Source organism: Asparagus officinalis, chromosome 4, assembly GCF_001876935.1.
Source record: "Asparagus officinalis chromosome 4, Aspof.V1, whole genome shotgun sequence".
In the NCBI taxonomy this organism is placed as follows: Eukaryota; Viridiplantae; Streptophyta; class Magnoliopsida; order Asparagales; family Asparagaceae; genus Asparagus; species Asparagus officinalis.
The window spans coordinates 132,560,777-132,571,563 of record NC_033797.1 but is presented as its reverse complement, the minus strand read 5'-3'; the positions used below and the strand labels follow the sequence as shown (position 1 = coordinate 132,571,563).

Below are 10,787 nucleotides of genomic sequence, written 5' to 3'. Positions count from 1 at the left end.
GAGGCGGAGGGGGAGGGGAGGGAGAGGAGGGAGAGGAGGGTGAGGAGGGTGAGGGCTGAGAGGGTCATAGTTGGTCTTTTGAGCAAGCAAGGAGAAGTTTGTGTGTGTCGTGTGCATGAGTTGGGGTTCTTGGGATGTGTGTGTATATATAACGTGGAGATGGAGGCAAAAAAGAATCTTAGAGGGAGTCCTCATAGAAATTCATACGGGGAGTAAGTAGAACAACACATGTGATGCTGAGTACAACTTTAAAGTTAATGATTGTATTGATATAATATTCTGTCCTTACGAGTTGATATAATATCATGATTGAACTGATATGATATTCCAGTACAATAGTCTAATTCCGGTCACATTGATTGTACAATTATTATATGTTGATTGTGTTGATTAAGAATTGATAGTTTTCAGATGTCATGTTCTTCTTTCTTCCTATATGATTTTCTATAGAGAACCGTTTTATTTTATATTACATTTCTTTCGAGATGAACGCGCTATAAGTATTAAATATAGATTCAGATCCTCTTTATTGTGACCAGGCACATAAAAGATCTTCTTCAAGAATAAGTTGAATAACTATCTGCATGCGCTTTAGTGGACAATTATGATTATAAACTAAAAATAGAAGCCTAATTTAAGAGAGGAGTATAATTTTACTGCATTAGGTATGGATTAGGGTCCCGAGATTTCATCTGATGTTAACAAAGTTGATGCGGGGATGCGTGACAACTTTCCCCCACTAAATATCCAGCCACGGGTTCTTTTTGACCCACAAATCCACTTTGTGATGAAGCATGTACGATGTGTTGCCTAACATCAATTCTCATTGTTCGGACCGTTACTTGGTTGTCACACGTTATGGTGAGCTAAATTTTATGCCCAAGACTAGATCAAATCAAAACTCATTTAGTTTTTAGTTGCTATTTTTTTTTTAAAGAATTGATGGTTACGATGTGGCGGTTCATTTAACAAAATGGGCTATCAAGAGATAAAATGGTGAGGTCCACATCATTTGATATGATCGTAACTAGGATGACATTACACGTGCATCTCTTGATGCGCTCATTTTGTAAAATAAGCCGCCACATCGTATATCCAAAATTTCCCTTTTTTTAAAAAAAATTCGTATGGGGGAAATGTTTGGTAATGGTTCACTAAACCATAATGGTGTCTAATCAAAATGAGTGAGAACTAGTGGTGTTACTAGTGACCTTGCCTCCTATAGGCTCTGGGATTTAGGGGTAGTAGCACTGAAAGAAAAGGGGGTGGCTTAGTTATTTATTAGGTCATCTAAACGATGCAAGAAACTTTATAAATTACAATCACCGGTGTATATCTACTAGGTTTAATTAGTTGGACAAATACATCATGCTGACGCAGTGCTGCGATCATGTGTGTTTGAGGCGTGTAATCTTTTAACTACCAACACTTCGCATGGAATTATGGATATACGCTTAAGCACTTATAATACCGCTTCATAGAGTGAGAAAGTACATAATCAATCTCATCATGTTTTACTACGTAAGGAAGTAATATCTAGGATCTTTCTAACAGGATTAGGTCCTTTTGTTTAAGGAACAAAGCTTATTATTAGCACTTAACAAATAAATTGGTGTTGAGATAAAGAACCTCTCTATGTAGTCTACAGTGGCATCTCAAGCACTCACTCTAGGATAATGTTAATGGATATACTGCGCTGTTGATATTATTTAAACACAACTATTAGAATGAGAGATGAATTTCTTAAGCCCAACACAAACTTTTGTCATCCACTTGAATACAAAAGCAATACGAAAAGAACAGTACGATTAGCAGGACCACATAACAAAAAAAGATAAAAAGATAATAAACTTGCTTATGGGCCTTCACTCCTTGATCTTTTAGTCTAATGTCGCTTTTTTTTTCGGAGCTAAACTTAACCCAAATGAACCAACACAGCACATACCAACCACTACAATACCAACCAAAAAACAACGTGTACGGCCCACTTACGATTCTCTCCCCTACCTCCCTCTTGAGGGGAAAAGAATTAGCCAAAAATTAAGGCACTTCCAATAAATAGTGAGCCATACCGAATCAAACCACAACAATTGCCATTTTCTCCACGAACAGCGATAATAGCTATAGAGAAAACGCACTCCAAGCAAGAGAGAAACTGAGAAGCCCAGCACTTGGGCAAATATCCATGGTATTGATTAATAAAATGGTCGTCACCAAATTGAACTCGCTGATATTTTCTTCATCCTAAGTGACTATCAACATTATTGCGCATAAGAAAGAACAAAGGTATACACTTGATCTTATGCAACCTGATGTAGACACTAGTTGACCTTCCAGAAATTTGCAGTGAGATTTAGCTGACAGCCAACGTAAGTTGATTATCCAATGAATAAACACAGATATTTGATTCTAAACAGTCTAATACTAGATCTTTAACATTTCGTTATTTATATAAATGAACATTGGCGAATCTTGCCCTATAAATTAGCTACATATATTAACAATCCCATACATCATGAACATAGATACATTTCGCTAGCGCACGGATTGCTGGATGCTCGGTACTATGGATTTCACAAAGACTTGTATTGTTCGATCAAGCGCGAAGCATGAAGACGTGAGGTTGGAGTGATGGTGCACCCCAATTTCTGTAGGTAGGCAATCTGCAAAGCAAAGCAGTGGAGCAAGCATTAACTGAAGTTGCATTAACTCGTTGATTGTCATACATAGCCTTTTCAGTAAAGATACTTGCAAAGCAAAGAAGCACAGCAAGCATTAACTGAAGTTGCATTAACTTGTTGATTGCCATACATAGCCTTTTTGGTAAAGATACTTGCTGGCATACATAGCCTTTTCAGTAAAGATGCTTGCTGGTAATGAATGAAACTCGAGAGAAGAATGCTCAACGTATTGATGGTGAACATGTGAAGTATGAGAAGATTGAAGAGAGAAAATAGCTGAGCTTCAGTAAAATAGGACAGCATGAAGGCAACAAAGCTATTGCTATTTTATTGCACCGAACTATCTTCCGCTTGCTTACTTCCCTTTTGGTATCTTATTGTTGTTGTGTCTATGGGAAAGGAAAATTGTTGTCTAATATTGAACAGGAGTAAGATACGTAAATATTTAAAGAATAGGGTTAACATTGCACATACATAATATTTTGTTCAGCTTTATGCCCAGTGGGTAGCAAACAAGACTTCATATCTATTTCTTAACTTTTCATGTGGAAAACATGAAGACGCTCATTTGAATCTAAAATATAAAAGAATTAACAGGTGCATGAAATTTGGCAAAACAATTCACTGCTAACTAAAATTCTTTAACACGGGTTTCTACTGCATATTTAAACATTTTATAGGAAATAATAATGGAGTAATAAAGCTAGATCCATATTTCTACACAATAAACACAATCTAGTCCCTATATTCTTCTGTTTCTTTTTACGAGTATCCCTTCCTTTATGAGTATGCATAAATGAAAGGAAAATACTATATAATGAAGATCTAGCCAAAAAAGAGCAAATACACCTACCTGCTTAGGCGTAGCTTCAGATGATCCCATTGAGTTTTCAATTCTTTGTTTTTGGAAATGTTCCTGCATAAATGAAGGGAATACTATATAATGGAGACTTTCCAAAATCTACAATATTGTCATGAAAGTAAGTACTTAGAACAATGAAGCCAAGCAGGATGTTCTATCGACAAGTTTTACAAACGCATATTTGATCTGGTTAAATTATTCATTGTTCTAAATACATTGCTAAAGAGATTCTTTAAAAGTCAGAAATCAACTTGTTACTGAATTAATAGCTTTCCTGCACCTGATTCCTTCACAGGACCTGTATCAAATAACCTAACTGGAGGAATTATGTCAGCTACATTCTTTAAGCAACTAAAAACAGTTAGTTGAGCTCACTTTAAAAAGTGCATGAAGGTTGTGTATTAGGCTGAACTAAGCATATAGATCACATAGTTTCATAAATTTGCATCTGTACTTACATCATCTATACAAAGTAAGAGATCAAGACTTTATTAGCAAAAAAAAATAAAATAATAACTAAATTTAGTATTTGCCTGTTTTTCTCTCATCAAATGAGCACGTGTGTCTACTGGAAGCTGCTCCCATCTTAATACCTGCAGTACGCACTTGTTGTTTCAATTCATTGAAATCTGGATATTTTAGGAGTTATAATCTGAAGCACTTTGCAGCAGTGTTTGATCAGTAATGACAAAAAACTTACATATTGGGCATATTGAGAGGCTTCATCATCAGCCAAATAGGATCTGAGGACTCGCAACACATCCTACAATATCAATTTATTACCAATAAAGATACACTCACTTCTAAGGAAAGGTAAATATACATTTATGCAACAATTTACTGAAGACGTGAATAACTAGAACTTAATAGGGAATAAACAATATATAGAGGTAAATAAAATATTTTAAATTTCAATAATGATGTACTTTAAACTCGAGAGTTCTTGAGATCCACTTCTCGAATATAATGTTAAGATAATGGGTCGTGGGATAAAGTATATCACCGAGTGCAGAATTAGTGTTCCTGTAGCTTTAACATTGCCCATCCTAAGGGCCTTGAAGTCAATGGGAAACTTATAAGAGTGAGTAGATAAATCCCATATCAGTGTGATATTTAAAATGGGCATAAGTATGATTTGGCCAGAGCTTCACAATGGGCAAATAATTCCCATGCCTTTCAGTAATACGAGTTTAACAAAAGATATAGTTACAATATAAGGCAGTCTCCTCGTGAAATACAGAACTCATATAAAAGGCCAAAAGGGAATATTACATAGTGCTGCTAGTGAAGCTTGGTAAAATAGTGCATAGATTAGCGCAATTAATTTCAGGTTTTGAAGCTAATTCGCTATTAACATTAAGTCCTCACTTTCTAACTGCTTTATAAGCCTTATTTCTCTCCATTCATACTTACCAGAAATAACTTTTGCATCTGCATATTGAAAGTATCTATAACAAGGAAACAGATGTTCAACATGAACCAAATAAAGAATTAAATGCACAAGTACTTTCACAAATGAAATAAAAAGAAATTTCATTTCTAAAAATTGATATTTAGATGAACATCCAGAAAAATAATAATCAAAATCAGATAAAAAGGCAAACCTTGTACTTGTAAGTTTTGTTCCTTAAACGCTCATCGATTACGAAGGTTATCTGTAATCACAAGTAGAATAATAACAATCAGGGAACAAACTAAAACAAGGTATTAAGGGTATCACAGTAAAATGATAAGAACATTAGGGATAGCTGAAATACATGAGCACATAAGTTCAAAAACGACATATAAATACACCCTTCCTTAGAGTATCTCGACCTTTGGTCAATTTCAGTATGTATTTTGCTGTATTATATGAGAATTACATTTTAAAACATATGTCACTTCAAAATAGCTAAAGCATATAGTCATTTAGAATACTAGGGAAAACAACAAGAGCAGTATCAAGAAAACTCTCCCTGATCTACTAGCCATAAGCATTACATTTTAATATTTTCCCACACTTACACTTTCTCTTCGGAAAATTCTTGCTAGTAGTTTCTTTTTATCCAGGGAACATATTTTTTGAGAACCTCAAATTATTAAGTGATACATAATCTCCATGTCTCTGGCAATTATAAGTTCTGTTACCATGAACCGTTTTTAAGGGAGGGGATCCACTAATTAATAGCTTTCTTCTTCTACATTCACCAGAGATGGCCTTCAGATACCTTACCTTCCATCTAGTGATCTTTTCTACCTCTTACCAACTATAACTTTTCAAAGTGATAAATAAACATTCAAAAGAACTATTACTAACCTGCTTTTTCTACAATCCTCATCATACTCAACCAAACATAGCCTACAAATGTCTCAGCTCGCCACCAGCAATCTTTTCTCCTTCTTACCATCTTATTCGAAGTGATAAATAACATTCAACGGAACTATTAACCTCTTCCCCCTCCAAGCCCAACCCATGGAAAACATGTAAATATAATCTCAGAATGTTAACAAAAATTCTATCTTGACAGACAACTAGCGTCCTAGCTAACTAAACATGTTATTCTATAAATTTTCTGCATTCCTTTTTAGCAGCAACAGTTTTCAGCTTTCACATTCTATACCATTGGATGCTTTAGCACGTGAAACTGCACGTGAAACTGCATGTGCATGAAATTTTTTTTTTAATCTTTAACTGGAACACTGTTTTAAAAAGCCTCCTCCTAGTACGCCTAGGCCTAGGTGGTACCTAGGCCGCCTAACTAGCGCCTAGCGTCTAGACAGTACTTAGGCTGCCCACCTAGGTTTTACGTGTTTAGGAGAGCATTGTCTGCTTATGTGGACTGCGCCCTGTAGGCCTTGATTGTGATTTTATATGTTGTAGACTACACGTCCTCCAACCTCCTTCAAACTCCATTAACCTCCAAATATGAACACCTCCACTACCTCCTCTAACCTTCAGTAAAACCTCCTTGACCACTACTTAAATGAAAAAAGAAATCCGCTTAGACACCAATCCGACATCTAAGTTTTCTATAACATTGACATTCACTATCAATTATTGTAATTAAAAAATTAAAAAAAACGTTGTAGGCCCTAGCCTTATTAGTTATTATTTTGGCTATTTAATATTTAAATATGCATGATTTATTATGGAACTAAGGTTGCTATCTTTTTTTAAAAGAAAACGCCTAGGTGCCAACTAGGCCTACACCTAGAGGTCTAGGCACTAGGCGCTCGCTCAAACGCCTAGTCCGTCTAGCACCTTCTGGAACATTAAACTGGAATTTGACTGTTGAAGTATATGTGAAAATTGGACCTCACTAGATAGGGAACTGAAAGATAACATGAAGTTTTAACAAGGTGGGTCTTCTAATTTTCTTTTGTCAATGACACCTAGCATGTTTATTTATTTATTTCTTTTTTAATATGACCACGTATAACACATGTCAAAGGTTTGTAGTTCTGAAAGTAGAAAATTTGAAGTTCATTTTGACTGACACAACATAGACAATTGCATGCTCATTTTCAATCTGCTTCCATTTTCTCTTGTTCCTTGTTTCTGTTTCTTTTTTAAATAAGAAAAGGGAGGAAATATAGATAAAGATTCACAAGCAGCTAATTGATAGAGATCCAGAACTAAGAACTAGTAAGGACAATCTTACAGGTATACTTATAATCAGTATGGCATTATGGATTACTGTCGCACCCAAGGTGTCATATATATTAAATACAAAGAATTGAAAATTGATTATAAATTGCAATTAGAGTTGGTTGAGGAGGAACCATGGTAAAATTCCATTGCTAAGCATTCAGTGCTAGAGAACTAGGGAAGCATTACGGTGGATGATCTCGGAAACTCTGCCTGGGGCATTACAATCACAATGAATCCTCTATGGATCAAATTAACATGAACTGTCAAGGGACTGGTTCCACATGTCTAGACAAAGTCACTTGGCTAAAAGAGGGCAATGACGCAAAAAATTGCTAGCTAGTTAGCGAAAGAAAACCCTACCCTTTTTTAAGCATTTTAAGTTGATGAACTAAAAAGGCAAACCGTCCATTTCCACTAGACAGAGGACACTCGAAACAAAGAGGTAAGATGACATAATAGACATAGAGAATTTTCATTCAATTATACACCACAAAATATACTAAAATCAATCACATCAATTGGTTAATCAATTGCGTTCTGACCTTATTAATCCTCAACAAAGTATTCATGTCTTACTTTATCAAGTAACCGTTTTTGATGTTGAAAGGCTGGCTTCTTTGCCCATTGATGGAATAGATGAGAAATGACTGACCTCTCCTCAACATTGAACCTATTAAAATAAAAATAGATTATTGAAACTTTTAAGAGTCAAAGACTGGTATTCAACGGAAAGGATCTTACATATAATTAAAAATTAATATCGAACAAACACCTTTTTAAAAAATTGTTCCCCATTGATAGATCAACCAGTCCTAGTTCATCGTGGCCACTAGAAATGTTCTTAGTCTCTTCAATGCTATGCTTCTGAGCTTCTTTAGGAGATGATTCATGCCCTGATGTGTCAAGAAGGATGTTTACCTTTTCCTCACGTAGGCTCCCATGTCCATTCACAGTTGTCTCACCCTATAATTCAGAACAAGAAGATAGATTGGCTATGAAGAAGAAATGATGTAGAAGATTCTAATCTTTTTTCAAAACCAGGTAGATCAAGTTTTGAGGATCAAAATAATTCCTATAGATATGGCTTTTCATTCATCAAAATAAAATATGGCAGTACATATAAAGTATAAACTCTAAAGTTTGTAAATAGCAAACATGTGCTCATTAATTACATGGTAACCTCATACCAAAATTCTTTGTGGCTCATAATGATCCTCTTCAACTGCCTTCATGATTCCTAGTCCGAAATAATAAACTTGCATCATAAACTTTTCAGTTTCAGAAGCCTACATCTATGTCCAATTACTTTGCCCTAAACTTAAGGACTAAAGAGTGTGAATTCGAGTAAAAATAATAATCCAAAAACTATATGCACGATACCATCTACTATGAGTGAAGCATTCTAATAAATTTTCTGAATTTATACCAAGTTTAAGTGTTGACTTTAATGCAATTTCTTAAATTCTAGCGTGTCCATGTACCCTACATTTTACAGTTTTACCGTGTCCCGTACCCGCACCCGCACCAGTATCCGTGCCCGTTTCCATGCAACTTAGCTGCATAGCATTGATTGTCAAATAAATACCATACTAGGGAAGGAAGTGCCCAGGTTGTTTTGGGAAGGGATTTATTTATGTTTTTTATTTTTTATGGTCTAGTAGAAGAGAAGGAAACTGAGGGAGTGGGGACTGGGGATGGAAGTGGGACCCCTTGATAGCATCAAGTTTTAGGTATGAGAAAAGAGCTTTCCTAGAATTAGGGTTTTGGATCTTATACCATGTTATGATGAAAAATTCTCTCTGAATACAGATCTAATCAGGTTATATCCGTAGTAAAACAAATAAGATACAATTTATTTGTTACCAATGGACCCAAACAAACTTCTCTAACTTCCATGATATGCTAGATACTTTACTGGTAACATACAGCTGCAATGGAGACTCTAATCAAAAGGTATGAAAGGAGGATACTAGATGTTGACCACATCTTAACATGCGCGGGAATACATAAGCATCAGATGTTTGGCAGAATCAGATCCATGTTCTGTTAACTATGCAGTTATACATACAGAATGTGGCCAAGATCTTTCAAGAGGCAAGAAAAATAGTTGGAAAGAATAAAACCTCGGCGTTCAGATATGCGCAGGCATCAGCTTCCCAATATCTAAAGAGTTATAAATCAAAGATAGCAAGGTGATCATAAGCCTCGGAAAGTGACCCCAATAAATTTTTAGAAAGGTTGTTTATTGTTATTTTTGTTCAAAAAATGATTGTAACTCAACAGTTCACAGCAGAAATAAAAATATATAAAAACTTTGTTATAGTTTTAAATTTTAAAATTTTCTTAAAATTTTAAATGTGGCTGTACAAAAAAGAACCAACTTATAATTCTCACCTGGAATTCAATAAGATGACTAGGGATTTCCTTTAGAAAACGAGAAGGCTGTAGCAACTGAAACAAAATATTTGTAAATAGAAAAGCTTGAGTGTGTAAACCGAAGTTCAAATTTAAACTCGCATCAGCATGAAGACGGGCTACCTGCCAGTTAGAGTCTACAGTAACATATAAGACGTACAACTTTTTCCGTGCACGGGTCATTGCAACGTATAGCAACCTGCGCTCCTCCTAGAAGATTCCATTCATGCATGTGCAGGCAACATAATAAACAAGTGTTATTGCAAACAAATGGAGGAAAGAAGTGTCAATGAAAAAAACAAATTCACCTCGAGGGTTGTCCCACTTTCTTTCACAACACCATTATGCTCATGCAGCAAAGGGATTTCTGAGTCATTTGCCTGAAAGGAATAATAAGGTTGCATTCATTTTCATCTTGACATACCACATATGGAAATCATCCAATAAGTTTAGCACCTGTCTTCTATAGATTAGATGAATGCAAGAATACACTGTGAATTGTCATCTAGGCAATATAAAATGTTCGCAGAAAGAGAATAGTGAATACTTGATATCACAATTGACAATTCCAATGCCAAATAGATTAGAAGAATAAGATAGCTCTAGAAAACTAGTCCTCGTTATTGGTCATCTACATGAGCTTTGAATAACAATTCTTACAACAAAGGATTACTTGCTGTTTTCCGGATTCTTTTTGACATATAATGACAGGAAAGAAGGTAGGAATGAGTTTGTTTCTACGCTATTTTTAAGGAACCAATTGGAGTGATGTGTAATATAAATCACACATAATAAGAGAATTCAATAGATATACATGAATTACACCAAGTAAAGGGGAAAAATCAAGACCATCAAATGCTATGTGAAAAATAAAGACGATAAGCATGAACTTTGACACTGATGACATAAGAAAGCCATTGTACACCATAGCTATTATCTTGGATTTGAGGACTTCTTTGTTTGTTTCGGAAAGCCACCAGAATCCAAAATCTCTATCAATATTACCAGAAAAACATTAATAATATACTGATGGTGTAACAAAATAATGCTACTTTGGAAACATCAAACATGTTAGGATATATGATGGCAGTCATCACAGTCATTTAAGCTTTTCCCTGTCTGAAAAAGTATATAGATGAATAGGTAAAACAATAATGTTTTCCATGGGAAATGCAATGATCTCTAAGGTGCACGCAAA

General features: G+C 35.1%; 2 protein-coding genes across 5 annotated transcripts in view; both read right to left on the bottom strand.

The window, feature by feature from the left end:
• Positions 1–662, bottom strand: part of LOC109839323 (expansin-like B1) — a 2,755-nt gene extending 2,093 nt beyond the window's left edge. The window contains exon 1 of the mRNA XM_020407752.1: positions 658–662. Within this exon, the coding sequence (XP_020263341.1) occupies positions 658–662 (5 nt within the window). The remainder of the gene's footprint in view (positions 1–657) is intronic.
• The window catches only part of LOC109839046 (ATP-dependent DNA helicase SRS2-like protein At4g25120), a 41,010-nt gene continuing 32,439 nt past the window's right edge, over positions 2,217–10,787 (bottom strand). For 2 of the 4 annotated variants that reach the window (XM_020407476.1, XM_020407477.1), the window contains 10 exons: positions 9,898–9,969; positions 9,713–9,799; positions 9,569–9,625; positions 7,947–8,137; positions 7,751–7,844; positions 5,148–5,198; positions 4,244–4,306; positions 4,077–4,136; positions 3,535–3,597; positions 2,217–2,663 (listed from right to left, as the gene is read on the bottom strand). In XM_020407476.1, the coding sequence (XP_020263065.1) occupies positions 2,574–2,663; positions 3,535–3,597; positions 4,077–4,136; positions 4,244–4,306; positions 5,148–5,198; positions 7,751–7,844; positions 7,947–8,137; positions 9,569–9,625; positions 9,713–9,799; positions 9,898–9,969 (828 nt within the window). In that variant the 3' untranslated portion in view covers positions 2,217–2,573. Of the gene's footprint in view, positions 2,664–3,534; positions 3,598–4,076; positions 4,137–4,243; positions 4,307–5,147; positions 5,199–7,750; positions 7,845–7,946; positions 8,138–8,361; positions 8,412–9,297; positions 9,338–9,568; positions 9,626–9,712; positions 9,800–9,897; positions 9,970–10,787 lie in introns of those variants that run through there. The other 2 variants (XM_020407478.1, XM_020407479.1) reach the window with 2 other exon arrangements.